Source organism: Mytilus edulis, chromosome 1, assembly GCF_963676685.1.
Source record: "Mytilus edulis chromosome 1, xbMytEdul2.2, whole genome shotgun sequence".
Taxonomy (NCBI): Eukaryota; Metazoa; Mollusca; class Bivalvia; order Mytilida; family Mytilidae; genus Mytilus; species Mytilus edulis.
The window spans coordinates 63,127,308-63,146,838 of record NC_092344.1 but is presented as its reverse complement, the minus strand read 5'-3'; the positions used below and the strand labels follow the sequence as shown (position 1 = coordinate 63,146,838).

General features: G+C 31.8%; 2 protein-coding genes across 3 annotated transcripts in view; one reads left to right on the top strand and one right to left on the bottom strand.

Annotated features, from left to right (window-relative positions):
* The window catches only part of LOC139486485 (uncharacterized), a 58,159-nt gene extending 45,526 nt beyond the window's left edge, over nucleotides 1–12,633 (bottom strand). Inside the window, exons 1-2 of one of the 2 annotated variants that reach the window (XM_071271393.1) lie at nucleotides 11,913–12,096; nucleotides 10,918–10,990 (exon numbers count right to left, since the gene is read on the bottom strand). The gene's annotated coding sequence lies outside the window, so the exon portion shown is untranslated. Of the gene's footprint in view, nucleotides 1–10,917; nucleotides 10,991–11,912; nucleotides 12,097–12,408 lie in introns of those variants that run through there. The other variant, XM_071271401.1, reaches the window with a different exon arrangement.
* Nucleotides 12,634–16,114: 3,481 nt separating this feature from the next.
* On the top strand, nucleotides 16,115–17,417 carry LOC139526036 (caveolin-1-like). Its single transcript, XM_071321231.1, has 2 exons — nucleotides 16,115–16,168; nucleotides 17,085–17,417. The coding sequence occupies exons 1-2, from the start codon at nucleotides 16,115–16,117 to the stop codon at nucleotides 17,415–17,417; spliced, it is 387 nt and encodes a 128-aa protein (XP_071177332.1).
* Nucleotides 17,418–19,531: the final 2,114 nt, after the last annotated feature.

Genomic DNA, 19,531 nt, shown 5'->3' with positions numbered 1-19,531 from the left:
ATACAGAAGTTGTAGAAACAATACCATTTTACTCTATCTATCTTGATTAATTGTGGAAATAAGACCATTCAGATACACCCAAGAACCTGTTATAATTTCTCACAGGGCGTGGGATTATAGTAACTCTGTACTGTTGTGTTTCACTTTTAAGAAATGTAAATCTCCTATCAATCATAAACTTGAAGTATAAATGTGTTTTCAGCAGTGGCAGTTAACTATTTTCAACTAGGTTTAAATCTATAAAAGTGTGCAATTGCACCAAGCGAGACAATTAATGCACACTTTGAATGATATAATGGCCCTTTGGATGCTGTCGAACGTTTACATATGAATCACTGCAGAACGTACAGAAGAAGTTAAGACTGATATTATTTTGTAAAGCTCTATGTAAAGATTGGTACATTTAGTGATGCATTGGGGTCAGCAGATTATGTTCTTAGCCAAAAACAAAACAAAAACTGTATAGCTAAATTCCGACACACAACCAGAGCTATACATGCATTTCTTGATTCAACATTTATTTCCCTAAAACAGCAAATATAAAAATAACATGTATCGTTATGTTATATGCAAATCAAAAGTAAAGAGCTACCAGGCTTAAGATATCATCAGGAACTGACGATCAACCTTAACTGGTCTACCATTAACTGTTTTAACTTTTACTAAAATAAATGTCTCCTTAATGATAATCGGGGCTGATATATTAAAATATCCAAGACAAGAGATGTTCAAACAAAACAAAAAACACAATGCATTGCCAAATCAGATGTTATTCATTAGGGAGATACATTTCTTAATTTACAATTGTTTCCTTAATAGTGTAACAGCAATATCAATAGAACAATTTTCATATTTGTATGCCAGTACTGTATACGTAGTACTGAACTATTGAACCGATGATAATAACCTGAGGACTGACAGTCCACCAGCGTAGGTACGTAACTACGTACCCATTGTTGTAAAACATTTAAGGTACCAATTCAGGTGATAGCTGAACCAGCAGCGCATTTTGACATTAAATATCTCTTCAGTGATGCATGAGGCCAAAATATTATTTTTTAAATTCAAATTCTAATGCAATCGTTGACAAGCTGATAAAACTAAAAAGGGTCAAAATGTAAGGTCAATTTGGGAAAAGAAAGAGGAGATACATTTCTAAATTCCAGTTCATTTCATAAATTTTAAAACAGCAAATTTACAACAACAAAAAAACAATATCCTTATGTTCATATACTAGTAACAAAGTATACTGAGTGTATCTTGAAACTGTTCCAGCTGATAAAATATCTTAATCCACGTCGAAGTTGTTTCGTAAGAACCAATCCCTATTAAAAAGGTCATTAGATACCCGGTTTAGATGAAGGATTTCCGATGCGCGATTCGTCTCTTTCAATAGTACGGATGAAATCAGTTGAAAGTCAAAATTAAGTTGAAAATGTAGTACTTAAGAAGTCGACTAGTCAATACGTCCCAAGTCATAATATTGAAATGCAACAAAAACAAATGAATTCCAGATCGATCTGGCCGGCTATATTTTTAAGACTATCTATGCGAAGGATAAAAACGTTCGTGAGTGCGTCAAATGAATTTATATATTGTGTTTTCCTTACCTCTCTGTTATTTCGGTTAAAAATCAAACTTGAAACTTCTGGGGGAAAAAATAAGTATCCAATATCACTAAAACTTGAGTCGAAGATTAAGTGGTAGTAGCCACTGCTGTAAAAATCCTTTTGGAATTCCAGAAAGTACAATATTCGACAGTTAACTTTAAAATAGCTGAACCTATACTACAACTGTGATATCATTTGTAGAATTAAGAACATTGTTTGAGTGATATACTTAACCAGTTTTAATTTATCATTAAGTAAACGTCAGAAGTAGAAATATTTGTTGGAATGGGCATATACACGACAATCCCTTGATAAGGACAAATTTGTTTATAATAAGGCATTAGATGAACTAATCATAGGGATTCATATATGATATGGTCATAGTTAGAGATTAGCGTGGTATTTCTGTTGCGCATACTTGTTTAAGTGACCATCAAAATTGACACCCAAGCTGCCCATTTTTAATGTGGGCGAATCCGGGTAACTGCACATAACTACAAAATTTCTTATTAACCATTCGACATGTGTGGAAATTGATAATTATATGCAAAGACATTATGAAATCACAGATCACCAAACTGAAAAGTGAAATTTGGAAACTTTCGAAGAAACCATTGCGATTCTAATTGGATATAAATGAAGAGAAGTATTTAAGTGAATGTGTTACACCGAAAAATTAAAATGTCGAAAACAGAAAGGACAGGCCAACATTGTGTCAATCCGGCCTTGTGACGTTCAAAAAGGCAGAACGCGCACATAGACATATACATAGCAAAAAACGTAGAAAACTAGAGCTTACACAATATTGAGGCTCTGCTAAAATTAAAAGTAATGTTAGATTAATATGTTACGGAGATTCGGGTGAACATAACCTTTTCAGCATTCGAAGTCGTTCCTATCGCCGTTAAGGTAACAAAATGATGCATACATGGTTAGTATGTTTTTTGCCCAGACACAATGAAATGAAAAAAAAAGCGTAAAAAGATTACTAATTAAAAATTAAAGGATGGAACACACAATAGAACAGGAATAACACGAATGTCTGAATGAGGTCCTTCATTTTCCTCTATTCTTTATAAATTTTACGTAATTTGTTCTATTATTTATGTTTTGGTCGTTCTTTCCTATCATTTATCTATTAGCTCCATATTCATTCCCTTTTCTTTATTTTTTATTCCCTTTTCTTTATTTTATTAATTATTCTATTTTCTCTTTATGTCTTGTACGTGGCACATTCTTGCTGTATTGGCCAGTTATTCTCTATTCTGGCTATAAACCCTACCCAGACTTTTCTCGAAAGAAGCCAAAGTATTTCTGGTTTTCTACCCTGACAACTTGCTAAGAGGTGAAGCAGCAAATGTCAAATATAAAATCTAACTACTTCGGTGGTGTTGTAAAGACTACCCGTGAGAGTCATGTATGGTCAGTATTAAAGTCTTCGATAAAATCATTTGACCCGGTCGAGGACCGAAACGCAACCACGAGATCGTTAGGTACAATGGGAATGTACACCTTATAGAGATGATTACCTATTTCAATTTTTAATTAAATACTTTTATCTTATTGCATTTCAAGAAGAATAGTAATTAAATGTGTCGAATAAGTCCTCAAAAAAATAAATCAGAACCATGTGATGAAAGTCAAAAATAGATATGCAATGCACGTTAACATCTTGTTTTTATAGTAAGAAGAGTCAAATAGGTACGGCCGTGATATAAAACAGTAAATAATCTTCACTTGTAGTGTAAACTTAGTATATATTATAATGTTATCGGATGACTTTGTGTGGATACAATTCTACAAATAATATATACAACTACTTTAGTTGAAATGTATGAGAAATGTCAATAATTGACCAAATTCTTACTTTCTTGTTTACTCAGTTTCCTTAGCTTGTCAGACGAATAAGGATAATAGATTATCTAAGGGAGCTACCATTTGATTTTTATGGGGGGGGGGGGGGGGGCTAGGATGAAATTTGAAAAAAATAGGCAGGACAGGAGTTTTGAGTAAAAAAAAAAGGCAGGATGTGACACTTGCAAAAAAAATACAGGACGACAATTTAGGTAAAAAAAAGTCAGGATAAACTAAAAAAAAAAAAGGCAGGACCGATTAGAGTGAAAAATAAAAAGGCAGGACAGAGACCACAGCTAAAAAAAAAATGCAGGACAAAATTTTTCATCCTAGCCCCCCCCCCCCCCCCCCCCCCATAAAAATCAAATGGTAGCTCCCTAAGTATTTTTGAAAATAACATTTTCTGTAAAATCATTGGTGAAATAAGTAAAAGTAACAATAGCGCTGGACATAAAGAATAAACTGAAGGAAAAAATAGGGAGAGGGGGATGCTGGAAAAATAGTACGTCGAAAATAAAATGTAACTGCTTCTATTCAGTCATATGGCAATTAATATTTATGTTTTTGACTTTATTAATAACCTAAAAATTGATTGTCATTTGGGTAAAATTACTTTATAAAACTGTCTGTTAGCAAAATTTCTTTGAAAAAAAATTATAAATGCAAAGCCGTTTATGCGTTTGGAATTAGCGACAGATCAGAACAACACAGATCGGTCACGAGTCTAACAGTACCGCATATATAAACAATTATACGATGAACATTAGAAGGAACACAATATGATGTAACGAGTTTTACTTTAAATATTTGATATTTTTTTATTATTATCTTATTTTCTTTGTTTTAATAGCCCTCAAATGACTATCAACATTTTTTGGCGTTCTCCGCATTTTAGGGCACATGTATCGTTGTCTTTTTTTCCAGATGTATTTTTTAAGCCCTCGCACCTTATTAAAAGACTTTACAAATCATATTTGTTTGAAGCAGGAACTTATGGATTTTTTTTTTCATTTGTTACTATTTCCCTGCCTCCTATACTCTATAGTATCATGGACTTTCTTACGTCAATGATCTCTGTATGGTAACTAAAAACCATGATGATTTCAAAATGGAAGTTAGAAGTGCATAATAGAAGAGACCAAATTGGTTATGTTCATCAAAAACACACATATATTCCCTGTAGTATAAGTGTGATAGATTACGTATATATGATATTCAAAGACACTTTTTATTTGTCTTTTACGATACAACGGATACCACGGTACAAGGTCTCTCCATTTTATCACTAAGAATGTCATCGATAGAGTGAAAAAGTCAAGGAAATACGCATGTTTTCGTAATGTGACGTGATATTGCGAATCTGCGATAAAAAAAAATGTATTTGTTTAAGGTGGTAGACCTAGGTTAAGGGAAATAACTCTTAAAATCATCAGTACGTTTGTGTCAACCATTTTCAAAAACATATTCTAAGCTTCTAGGTTACATAGATTATTTTAAATCTGTATCAGGTAAATGCTTAAAATACATTGGTGAACTTGACTTTTAAAAACGCTTGACTGATTTCAAGAGTTATCTCCCTTAACCTAGGTCCACCTGCTTAAGTTGAATGTAAGAAACACAATCTCGCGAGATTTCGAAGTGGTAATACAAAACTTGCTGATTTGGAACAACAGGCAAAAAAGTCATATTTGAAAAGCTAATCAAACAAATATAAAACATATATACAATGAAAGAGATGTGGTATGATTGTCAATGAGACAAGTATCCACCGAAGTTCAAATGATGTGCATGGATGTAAGCAATTATAAGCAACCGTACGGCCATCAACAATGAGAAAAATCCATAACGTATAGTCCGCTTAAAAAAGGCGCTGACATGAAAAAATATGAAACAATTCAATTGATAAAACCACTGAACTACAGCGGCTACTAATTTTAGATAGGCATAGAATGTGGCGGGGTTGAATATATGGGAAGGCGCAAACACTCCCCTGGACTGTTGAACAGTTGGGCAACAAAACAACATAATAAAAAAATCAGTGGAAAAGGGCTTTACTCATCAAACTGATACCAATCAGAAAAACACAAATCGGACGTGGCAGTGTATTTATACATCCCTAAAAACAAACCTTTTAGAATAGGTTTATTCAAACTGAGACTTCTATATATATAACACATAGTATAATAGTCTCAGATTCAAAGGACTGATAAGGTTACCTGAATCTTAAATATTATAGTCAAATCCGTACAATAAATAAGAGCTTTACATACAATGGACATCTATTCCATAATTTAAAACAACTACATTGCATGAATGTTTCAGAAGACTCTGTTTTTTTTATATTGGATAACAACACTTGCGCGTCATACTAATATCAACCTTTATATCCCAATGAAGTGTAATATTCATGATGACACGTGCAATCATAATAAAGTGTACAGGTTTAAAGAAATATGTGATAGAAATCAGTTTTTCATGACCCTAGCATAAAAATGTAATTATAAGAATTGAATGCTTCTTTTTGTAATTTTATAGGGTTGTAAAAGTGTTGATCGTGCGCATATTTCAAGAAATTCAATTATTTTAAATGAACTACAACAATATAAACGAGTGGTTTAGTGAATCTAGATAATTCGTTAACTCATAGTTGTACTGTTGTCCTTTCAAAATGATCTGACTATCAATACCTTATATAATTTATTGAAAGTTACTGAAAGTCACGTAAACTGACTATTGAATTCTATCCAGCTAAAACAAGATTTCATGATATACGAGATTTACATATACATTAACAAGATTTAGGAGAAATGTGTCCATCATATGACCCTAAAGTTGACCATTGGATGACCCTTAAAACCATTCATGTAATCATTGTTTCATTGTATTATGTTGACATCATCATTTGTCCATATGTATAATGTAATAATTGCTTTAACAGGGTGACACGCGGTTGTTGTCATAATTAATGAGATAATATTATGTTAACATAATAAAAATGCGTTGTTTTCCACGAGGACAAGCGCATGCGTAATCGAAAAAACTTCGGAAATAGTTGAGTTTCTGTTCCCTGTTTACAAATTGAAACACGAAACATTATGGGGTTTTTGTTGAATTGAAATAAAGTAAACACAAATTTTGTAAAATGTGTAGGCCCTTTTATAGCTTATGTTTGATATATGTGGATGATATAATGTTTTTTTACACATATAACATGCATATTTAGGGCGAAAAAGTAGGTATTGTTGCATAATGGGTCGACCTGAATGACCGAATGCATGTCATGGAAAAAATAGTACCTTGGATAGTGGCAAAGTGATGGCCCCAAAAAAAAGTGTCTATCTTTATTGTACGTGGCTATGTATTTGTGCATCCCGCAAAGTGAAGCAGATTCTTCCCTACAAGAGTATGTGTATCATTAATAGGCGGAAGAAATCTTTGAGGTCATATTGCTATACTCCTGTAGATACATAAAGAAGGGTATGAAATACATAAACAAAATATTCCCTATTTTTCGGCTTATTTTTACAGATTGTTCTGTTACACTACTGTCTTTCAAATTTTTTTTTATTTTTTTTTTTGTTTTTTTTTTTATCATGAACCAGGCCGTTGGTTTTCTCGATTGAATTGTTTTACATTTAGTCATGTTGTGATATTTTAGTACTTAATATACGGTTTGGGTGACCAAACATTTCTTAATTCTACGTCATTTGCAAATTAGTATTGGTCTATGGTTGATGGTTGTCTCATTGGCAATCGTTACAAATCTTTTTTTTTTTTGTGTATAGAATCGTAAATTATATCCACATCCACGTGTCCAATGACAAAGACTTGACAGAGACCTGATAAAACTTGACAACTTGATTTCCGAACTTGATATACTGACCAGCATTGTAATAATGACAAAGCTTATATTCACATGATTTCGTGAAAGAATGACCTTTGAATTTGTGTTGGGTTGCTGTGTGATGGTATAAAATTCCAGAAAAGGAGATCATTTAAAAAATTTAGACACTAATCTTGTTGAACTAGTACTTGTTGAACTTAAAATAGTTTAGGGGAAATCGTTTGAATTTTTTATGACGCTTTATTTGGGTAAAATAACCTTTGAGACTTTATTTCTATTTGCTAGTGTTTTTTGGGCAAGTGCAAGATTCGAGTTCAACATTACAAAATTAAACTGGTTAACAAACGAGTTGTTTATGCTGTTACATGATAGAAGTAGCGACAATATCCCATTTTTTGTTGTTGTTGATACCGTTGGTTCAGAAGCAGGGAGTTGCTGGAACCTACACAAATTTGAACATCACATATTTGATATAACATAGGAAACGGATTAATGTTAGCTAGCAGATTGTATCCGGATCCTATTAATTATTCAGTTGTACCAAATTGTTTTTAATATTTCATTCCAATTTAATTAATAAAATATGTTTATACAACGAAACATACCTTACGTAAACAGATTATTAATATTATCAGAAGTCCATTACTATATCTTGTAATGGATTTCTGATATAATACATACAAATGTACTGTATCCTTAAAATCAAAATGTAATTTACCGCCTAACTTCACTGTTGAAGGTCATTGTGTAACCATTGTACATTTTGCAAATTTTGTAAAAAAAATAAAAATAAATACGAACTCATGTAATGTGTATCTGAAAAACAAAAACTAGCTTTTTCTTTCGATTGAAAATAGGTGTTGGTATAAACTTTCCTTCTAATTATTTCATTTAGGTAAATATATGCAAAACTTCGTAAATTTCTTCGGTATCTTTCGGCATTTATCATTTGGTCACAAATTACATAATTTTCCCCCAAAAAAAACATGATGATATACATACATAATGAAGCTGTACTACTGTGAATTTAAGTTAAACTTTGTACCTTGAACAATGGCTCTGGGGTTGAAGTCATAACACTTTGCTCAGTGCTTGGAGCACAAAAATCATGCTCGAAACACCAAATTTTGTATTTTGATTCGTTGATTCTCGAGTCCGAGTACAAAAATCTTGCTCGAATATTTTATGACCGTAAGGCCTGATGTGTAATAGAATCAGGGGAAACAGACCTTACTTTATAGCAATACAAAAACTTGTTTTGTTGAGGGAAAAACTCTTCTTTTTTGTTTGCAAGTTAGCTTTTTTTCTGTTGAGGGTTAATAATCCCCTGTTTCTATTTCAGATATTTTTTATCACTTTGTGTGATGCATAGTTTGTTTTTTACCGATTGTTACTTTTTCGTTTGTTTTGTTTTAAATTAGTGGTAAATGGTGAATTATAGTAAATATCTCACATTTAAAAAAAAGAACTAATATATTATGAAAATGGTGAAAAAAGAATACGCTGATAATTAAACTTCTTCTATCCCTTATTTGTTTGCAACCTGACTGAAATTAACTATAATAGTTATCGCGGCAACTTGAATTGAAATTTGTTTTTATGTTTTAGATATTAGAATATGTGGTGCACGTCTGAGTGCCAATTAGACAACTTTCCATTCAAGTCAAAAATTGAAAATGTAAACCATTAGACTAGTTTATTAAAAATATATGGATGTAAGCAAAAGTAGGTATAATATATCAATGCAACAGCATGCAGATATTAATAAAGGTCAATATATGGGCTTAAAAATAGACAGATACCTAAACTATATGTCACGCCTTTAATCTCTTAGTCTTTATTGATTGATTGATTGTTGGTTGCCTAACGTCCAGTCGCAAATATTTTATTTATATTCGGAACTTTGCTCAATATTGAAAAGTTAAAAGATCTGTTATCAACATCACATTCTCTAAAGAACAAATAACTCAAGTTGTATGATAATTGCAGACAATTAACTCCTGAATAGGTTCCTGACTTATGATCACGTTTCGGATTTAAAACTAGATTTGTTTGCTATCGATAGCTCTATCATGCAGTTGACTATCAAAGACAAATAAAAGAACATGAACTGTTCCCCAAGAGATACGTCTCGCCTGTGTAGAAAACAGATGGAACAAAAAACAGTTGCAGATCTGACATTATATAATCAAAAAACTTAGAAATCATATTGCCACGACAAGGAAAGACAATGAAATAATACTCAACGAAGAAGCACTTTCGCTTGGGAAAGCTTACATTGGTCGCTTTCATTTATTCTTCTTTTGCTCTTCCGGTTTTATAATTATAAACATTTTACATATCTTGCATCTTAAAACTTTGAAACCGACCAATTTTCCCTATTGAGGTTTGGGGACGACCTTTTGGCATTTTTGTAAGGGCCTTTGAGGATTTGTGTCCAGATACGGATTGGTAATCTTTTTCATCTGTTACTGTACATGCTTAATTTGTTCACTCAGTCTTATGTTGCGTGATTTATTTTAGTTCTGATCATCCCAAGTTATTCATTTTCAAAATTCTCCTCCCCGAAATTAAAATGATCGTCCCCTTATACAAAAACTCTTTGGTTCAATTGGAAATTGGTCACATATGATTTTAATCAAACTGTAAACAGATCAATATCTTATGGCTATCTCTCAATGGCCCTTAGAACTTGAAGATATCCGGGGACACTAGACTTCCAGTCAGTTCGTGACAATAACACGCTTTTGATTACAAGATCTTCTTATTGACTGTAAGATCTTCTATAAAGGCACATTCGAGAGTTCTTATAGCTAATTGTATTGTTGTCTTTAAGTGTTTCAAGTGTTATGTTGTGTCAGTTTCTATATGAGCGTCACTGATGAGTCTTATGTAGACGAAACGCGCGTCTGGCGTACTAAATTATGATCCTGGTACCTTTGATAACTATGTATTCAGGGAAACATAAAATGATAATCATTATTTTTGCTGCTGCTGTTGTTGTATATACATGTAGATATAGATATAAATGTTTGTCAGAAAAAAATAAGAAAAAAACAGCAAAAATTGAAAGGCGTTTCTTTATATCCAGATAAAATGTTATTATAATTATGCTATACATGTATCTAAAGTTTAAGAAAAAGACCAACATACAAAAGCTGAAGACTTGTGACGTTGCTGTTGAAACAAACAAAATATTTTATAAAATAAAACACTTAGTCTTATGTTTCTTGTTAACCAACATCTTAATAAGCAAGATAACTGATTAGAAAAATAAAAAGTCAAATATTGATAATAATAATATAAAGAGATCAATGATTTTTTTTTTAAATATTTTAGATTTATAGATACACAAAAAATGGAGAAAAAACATAAATAAATAAATGATGATAAATAAATAAACAACGGGCAATAACAAAAGAAGTACAAAATAGATTCAATAGTTCTATGAAAGTCCATTTTTTTAAGAATGCGGAAATAAAAGTTGTTCTTAAAAGAGTTAGTAATGAAATACTGAAGCGGGCTCCTTACGTATTATGTTCAGAAAACAGCTATTATCTAAAGAGAACACCACTAAGATATGCCATCAACAATCTTAAATTTACTTACCCTAATCACATGTAAATACAGCTCCTGTGTGACAGATTAAATACCCTTTTCCTCATTTACAACGGGTTACTCACTATCCATTTTGAAAATTAAAATTAAATCCATCTTAAGAATTCAATAATGTGAACATATGATGAGAAAAGTAACTTTTTTATGCTGATTTGAAAATTACATCAATGCTTGTCCATACTTGTATAATACCACGGATGAATGGTTCCAGCAATAAAATAGCAGATAACGAGACTACTCTGTCCTTGTCAATACGCGTGCGTAAATGTGTCAATCATTATGTTAATGAGAAGTAATAAAAATTATGTAAAAAATATAAAGTTAATTTAATATCTTGTCAATATGATCTTTGATATTAGAAACCGTTGATTGTACAAAAATCCAAAAAACAACAAAAAAACTAAAAATTGAGAGAAAAAAAAACAGTCATTGCGCTCACAAACATGTTAAACCCCGACCCTGTCCAAAGTCAGGAGCCCGTAGGTCAGCGGTTGTCGTTATTTCACGTCTGTCATATTTGTTTTTTCGTAAATAGTTTTGTTATAAATTAGGCCGTCAGTTTAAACTTATCATTTGAATTGTTTAATTTTTTCCGTGTCGGTGCCTTTTATTATTGCTGACTATACGGTATGGGTTTTTCTCATATTTGAAGTCCGTATGGTTGCCAATGATTGCTTACATCCACTTCATTTAAACTTTGGTGGATAGTTGTCTCATTGGCGCAATCATACCCATACTTTATTTTCATATCACATTCGTATCACAATAAGTCCACTCGAAATCCAATATTCACGATATCGATTTAAAGTGTTCGCACTCGATTATTTTAGATTATCGATATCTGAAACAGTATTCTATTTATATATAATGTCACAATACATCGATATGTAACATGTCAATCTTTATTGAAAAATTTCAATTAAATTTCTTTTTTTATTAATTCATTCAATGAATAAATTTGATTAATTACTTACATATAAAGTTACATTAATATTTGGACAATTCCTCCCAGGCTTCTGTTTAAGATTAACTTGTAACAAAAGTAACATTGGAAAAAACACGGTTATTCGCTTTTAAAACTAGTGTAAAATAACTTTTATCAGTTATTATAATCACACATCTCATAGATGGGTATTACATCTATGCACATCTTAACTAATGGGTGTTGACATCTTTAGTTTAGGAGTATATTGACTTATAACAGTGAAATCGATCTACCACGGTGGCTTACGTGGATAGATGTAAAAGAATAAGACCACTCGATAGCCAATATTGACGATATCGAATTAAACTGTTCGCACTCGATCTTAATTTATCGATATCCGTGAAACGAACTTCAGATCTATTTATAATGTCACAATACATCAAGTATAGCGATCAATATGTTACATGACAATCTTTATTGAAAAATTTCAATTAAATTTCTTTTTTTAATGTATTCAATGAATAAATTTGACGAATTACTTATATATATAAACTTACATTAATATTTAGACAATTCCTCCCAGGCTTTTGTTCAAGATTAATTTGTAACAGAAGTAACATTAGAAAAAACACGGTTATTCACTTTCAAAACTAGTGTAAAATAACTTTTATCAGTTATTGTAATCAAACATCTTAACTAATGGGTGCTGACATCCTTATTTTAGGAGTATGTTGACTTATAACGGTGAAATCGATCTACCACGGTGGCTTACGTGAATGCATGTAAAAGAAAAAGTAACAGTTGTCTGCTGAAAAACTTCACAAAATACTAGAGTGTTATGGGTAATTAACGAAAAAACTTATTACCTCAAGTCTCGTAAGAAATTCTGCAAATATTGAAAAGCGATCTGTCTGTTTTAAAGTAGTCCCGCCAATTCTATTAATTTTTACAACTTTACTATACAGAAGCGCTTTCAATATTAAATTAATTCATAAAACCAATTATTTAGTGATAACGACTTTGCAATTCTTTTTGTACGCAATCATCAAAGACATCAAGAAAAACTTACTGTTATGTGTTCTGCTCTGTTGAGTTTTTGTATAGATAGTATGCTAAATTATATAAGAATCGCGTCTCTTCAACTGACAAACACATTCGGGGTTATGGTGTCCTTTTGCACGAATCCTATGTTCAACTTTGACAACACCAAGTTCTCACATAAATTGCGATTTAAAAGAACGAAAGAACGAAACAGGAAGTTCAAATTTTCATTCAGTATTAAAATGAAAAGCCTCGATGAATTTCGTGGGATCTGCTCCAACCGAATTCAAACCGGCATGAACATACAAAATACTGATTAAGGGAACAACATAGATAACTAAGATTTCCTCTAACTTTTCTTCTTTCACTTTCAAAGAACAAAAAGTCGGTGAAGCATTTTGAAAGCTGATTTGCTTTGTTCTCAGCTTTTAATCTTTTTAAGCAGTCATACTTGATCTTCAGCTTAAAAACTTTCGGCCTCATTACAATTTGTCAAACACAGAAAATAGATTTGTATTGTCGATGTGAGGGCGTATAAAGAAATACAATCCCGTTTAGTGTCAGTTAAAATCAAAAGACGTAAATAAAGCAACAATCATTAAGAATATGTGTTTAGTTGCATTAACATTGGTTCAATATTCATCAAAACAGACTCCTCTCGAACTTCTTTCAAAGACCAAAGTACAGCTTATTGCGATACAAGAAATGAGAAACTGAACAAAAATTGGAAATGAATATTTTGAATGTATACTTTTAGCGGGTATGCATAAAGGACGGTTGAAAACTCTTTTGAGTTAGCGGTTGAGATGATCAATAAAAAAAATATAAACCTGAATTGCATGCAATGCAGAAGAAGGGTCGGGTAAATAATAACACATACAAATTGTTCTCGTTGTTTTCTCAACGTTGGTATATGTTATAAACATTCGTTTTGAATATTGCCACAAATGCCAGAACATTAATGCCATCGATGCATCATACGTTTTAGTGTTATGCGCGCAAGCTCAGACATTATAGTTTTATCAATTTACGATGTGTAATTTTGCAGACTATTTTAGTTGCATTAAAATGTAAAAAGCAGTACTGTATTTGAAGATTTCTGGGCATCAATTGACGTTTATAGTCGCAAATAATTTAACCTGTAATGCTTTCTGTTGTCTCTAATTCTTTTCTGCTTAAGCACATGAAACCCATCTTTTTAGTCGATTGTGTAATCAAAATTGTAAGAAAAAAATTATGGTAGATTGTCAGAATATTTTGCACTTTAATAGTAAAGCAGTTAAATATAATAAATTAGAGCTCCAACGTGTTGAATTCTTAAAAATTGCCATACGTATTGTTCGAAATATTAAAAAATTGACAATATCGCAAGTGAGATAATTGCTTTGAACCAAAGACATATATCATAATATATTTGTCGCTGAATGAACCAAATATTATTCCACAGCTCAGTGGTTGCCGATGGTTGCTGTTCGCTATATTTGTTTTTCATTCATTGTTTTATCATTAATCAGGGTGTTGCTTTTTTCATGTTTTAATTGTTTTACGTTTTCTCATATCGGGTCCTCGTATTATAGCTTACTGTACGGTATAAATGGTGGTCTCCTAGTTTTTCATTTTGTAAAAAGGAATAGAAAAAGATTGGTAAAGCATAATTATGGAAATGGGGAATTTGTCAAAGAGACAACAACCCGACCAAACAGCGGAAAACAGCCATTTCATTATACTGTTGTCCTTCGTTAGAGATATAACACAAGTCATGTTTTTTTCATAAAGCAAGATTTTATTATGTTTTGTCTTTCGTGGAGTACATTGTATGTAGACTACTTTATCCTGCTTTCAAATATCAACAACACAATGTTTTCAGTCAAGCATAATGACATCTGACTAGGTCATATACAAAAAAAATTCTGGCACAAATCCACAACTCTGAAGAAGAACATTATTTTGGTATAAACTAGAGTAATTATTACGGTTAATATATAAACAATGAAGTGTATACTAAACTTGCACCTGGTGTGGGACATTTGTCATTAAACAATATTTAACATATCTATATTACTACTTAACGGTCAGTTTAAACTATTTGTGGAACTATATTGCGGCGTCGGTGTGGTAAAAATACTCACTAATTCATAACCATATAACAATACTTAACTGCATGGTGGTATTTATTATCATTTTAATAGAGGTCTAGCTATCAAGGTATTAATATAAATAGAAACAAATTTAGAAACACTAATATACTACACCTGCCTTGTGCCGCATACAAATATTGCATAAAATGTCTTTAAAAAATATTGACACCCCCTCCAAGATTATTTCATAATACCATGCATGCGAGTACAGTGTACTAAATGTATGGTTGTCGTTTTTGGTGTTTTCGTTGTTAATAAAGTATAATACATGTGTTTTAAAAAATAGGTTTATACACGTTATCATTTTAAGATAGGTAATTGACTGTGAACCAGCATCTCAGCACTAACAAGGTTTGGAGCAAAACCTGAAATAATGTATTCCCCAGACCCTCAACGTTTTGAACAAAGCCTAAATTAATGCATTGCCGAGACCCTCCACGTTTGGCGCAAGACACTTGATTGTTGATACTTTTGCTATTATGTCGTTGCCTCTTTATGACGTTGCCGTCTTAACAACAGAACTCTATATATTCCTTGTCAACGTTTTGTAGCAGAGTGAGCTTTTCTTATACCCAAGTAAGTATTTACAAAAGCTACTTAGTTGTGTGTACCTTAATTCCAGACATTTTATTTGTCAGCGTTACGATCTCCATTTCACATAAGATTTCAACATAGTTATATATGTATAGTCTTCTAGCTTCTATTCCAATAAGATTTCGCTGTCATTAGTGTGACTATCCTGCCACATTTTGGTGTGCGCTTGCATAATTACAAGTCCAAAATAATTTTACAGAATGGAAACACAAGTGTGTGAATTAAACCTTGAAAAGTAACGCAGAGTAACTGTAACTCATTTCACAAAAAAAAATATTACTAAAAATATTCGGCGCAAATATTCTCGTAAATTAATTCGTGGAAGCTTCAGTATATCTTATTAAAAAAAAAATACGATAATTTTAGTCGTATTTTTTTTTTTTTTTGTGAAAAGGGTTCACTAGATTCAGATTTTTGGCTGGGTTTTATATAACTTAGAAATTTGTTAAAATTTACTTTTGTAGACAGAATAACGGCTGAATTTTACAGAATGGATGGTATTGCTGCTATGAGAGACCCTAACTCTCTTAATGACCATGTTATGGTAAGCACAATGTATTTGTATTATATTGGGAAAACGTTCACATGCAGAGTTGGGACAGTCATTTACCATATAAATAAAAATGTAGCGAGCGTAGCGAGGCGATTTTTTAAAATCAATTTTATGGGAATGGCATTTTTCTCCGATCAAAAAGAGTTGTCTCATTGGCAATCATACCATATTTTTATATATATATGATGATGACTAGGACGTTGGATTGGTGTCTATGGTGTTCTGGGGCAAAAATTACAAACATATGAGACAACTCTATGGTTTGACCCGGTATGGTATTGAACCTCGACTTCCAGCACTAGAAGCTAGAAAGGTACCACGAGACCTCCAATATTAATGCGTTCGCTGCGTTTAAATTAGCAAATGAAAATAAAATATTGGTTACAATTAATTAACATCCAATTAGACAGCATTACCGAAATTTGTACAGAAAAAGGCTGATAATTATACATTATCTAATTGGAAATGTGATGCAACATATTTAAATTTGAATATATTAGTATGCTTTTTCAATAATCAAAATGTTACTCGGTGCTTTATTTTGACACTAAAGACGATACAATATGTTAATTTTTTGTTGGTGAATATTGATAGGGGAATAAGACTATAGTTTTTTTATTATGGAAAATAAGTTTTACTTTTTGTTGTTGATAAATACAGTTCTGATGAATCATTGGCTTATGTAATGATTATCAAGTTGTATTTCTTACATGCGATCTAAAAAGAAGATAGAACCACAAGGGACGAACGTCACGCAATGATCATAATGTAAATTTGAGTAAAAATTGTAAATTTAGTGAAAAAAATTGACAATAGTGAAATAAATTCCTGGGAAATAATCCACACCTATATGAGATACTGTATGTAAATATACAGTGTAACAGTGACATATTTAATTTCTTTATAGATCCAGTTTGACGGTGTAATAGGGGAACCACCCACGGCTGAAAGTATGTACTGTGTTTGGAAGGCCTCTGATAAAGTTTTCACCGGAAGTATGGATTGCTGTTACAAAGGTTTGACTGCAGTTTGTGGAGTGCCATGTGCTTTGATGTGGGGACTGAATTTTGCCTGTCTCAGTTTTAAATCTGTTTGGTGTGTCACTCCATGCGTCAGAATGATGAAAACATGTGTCAATTCATGGAGCGGAATTTATAATACGTGCGTCAAATGTGTCTGTCAGCCATGCTATGAATCCGTGGGTGCTATGTTTAGTAATATCAAAGTTACCCAAGAATAAAATATATAAAAAGAAATCAATTTTATTTTATAACACCTCGAATTGAATTTGAAAAATTAACAAAACCAAAAGGCAACATGAAAAAGACAGTGTATGAAACTCGGACAACAAATTCAGCAGACCGACATAATTTCCAACCCGCATACTATTAGAAAAATACTGATTACTTTATTTATTACTGATCTAATTTTGTTTGAAAATAATAGAAGATCGTCGTCCGTTAGTTCACACACACACAATGACAAATGCAGTTTATGTTCCAACAAAACCTCGATTATAATTTTGAATGGATCAATTTAAAGTCCAGTGGCCAATATTACATACATTTCAATACACAAAATATTAACTCGGATTTGTACTTAATGAAACACTCAAGTTTAATTTCGACATGCTGGATAAAAACCTAAATGTAACAATGTCACATTACCCAGACACATTTTTTTTTTTGCTTCACCTGATCAGTCTTTGCCTTTAGTGTCAATCATAGATTACTGTAACATATGTTTCAGCTTCTAAAAACCGCTTGCTTAGCGGAAAATCATTAAATACTAATTTCAGGATGATCTTTAAAACCTTCTTTTTATGTAGATTTTTTTTATATAATGATACAGTACTAGTATTTGAAATTACTATTAATGTAATAATCTAAACATGGATTTAATTGGTTAAAACAACATTCTTGATGACATTGAAAGTTTTTTTTTGACATTCAAATTTCAAAGTAGATCTGTATACACTCCATTCAACTTTGTTTTAAAGAAATTTCGGAATCCTCTGGTTTGGTCCCAAATTTCATTTGATGATGTAATAACTACCAGAATACGATGCTGTCAGATCCTTGTAAGCAAATTTTAATCAAGATAGAGATGGCATATATATATATTTTCTTTCAAAGGGAAATAACTGAGAGAGAAAAAATAACTTTAAGCATGCATGTGATAGCTAACAATGTTATATCAATATATAATTTCTATTTCCAAGGGACATAACTTCTTTGAAAAAGAATGGGTTCTGCACTCTTTCTTTGCCTATGAATTTGATAAAAATTTCACAAATAGATCGACAAGAAGCGCAGGTGTAAGAGTGCTTACAATGCAATGATGAATACAAATAACATTTCAGAGATATTACAACTGTAAAAAGTAATTGATCAATGCTCAAAATGGGTAGGAGAGTGCTTGTAATGCATTTTGTTTATATATTTCTAAGCAGCATTTTACATTTAAAAATAGTTGTTTGACACTGATATTCTAACTTGTAATATTTGTTGCTGATATAAACTTTTTGAAATGATTATCTCAAAATTAGTTAAGGTTTGCACACAAGACCTATAGTTGTTAATTTCTGTCATTTTGGTCTCTTGTGGAGAGTTGTCTCATTGGCAATCATACCACATCTTCTTTTATACATGTATATATATATAGATTGACAGACACAAAGTTTTTCTGTCCCTCTTAACAGAAAGACTTTCCTTAATAGAACAGGTGTGTTGCCAGGTATTCAATTTCTTTTTTTTGATTGATTCTGCTCCATAAAATTATGATAGAACACTTTAGTACAAATACATGAACAACAAAATATTCCAGGACAAATAAGGCATGTTCCTGATTTGAATGTTTGAGGGTAGGGTAGAAGAGCATATTTTATACCTCAACCACCCATGTTATAAGATATTCATTTAATTTGCAATTCTTACAAATTTCTACAGAAAATAAACTTTTTTCACAGAGATATGTCTCGCCTTTTTGTAATTTTGATTATGCAAATGATGAAATTAGAATAACATTTCCATGTCTGAGGTACAAGGCTAAAAAATCTCCATGTATTAAAATGAGATGTGCCAATGCTAATACAACTGTTTACAAAATACCATTGACTTATCAAAAGTTGTTCCCTTTAAACAAACCTTAACACAAACATTAACTTGTAAACTATGTAAAAGTTTCAAAGTGAATGAATCATGAAGAGGGGTTGGGCCATATGATCTCCATGGAAACATAACCACTCTGCAAATGCCCACTAATGGTTCCCTATAACTGACCTAATCACAAAGTAAAACATGTAAAATAAGCAAAAGTTTCAAAGTCAATAGACCATGGACTGAGGGGGTAGGG

Coding starts and splice junctions, on each gene's coding strand:
- LOC139526036 (XM_071321231.1), top strand. CDS start 16,115: ATGGATGGTATTGCTGCTATGAGAGACCCTAACTCTCTTAATGACCAT. Junction 16,169..17,084: donor CTCTTAATGACCATGTTATG/GTAAGCACAATG, acceptor ATTTCTTTATAG/ATCCAGTTTGACGGTGTAAT.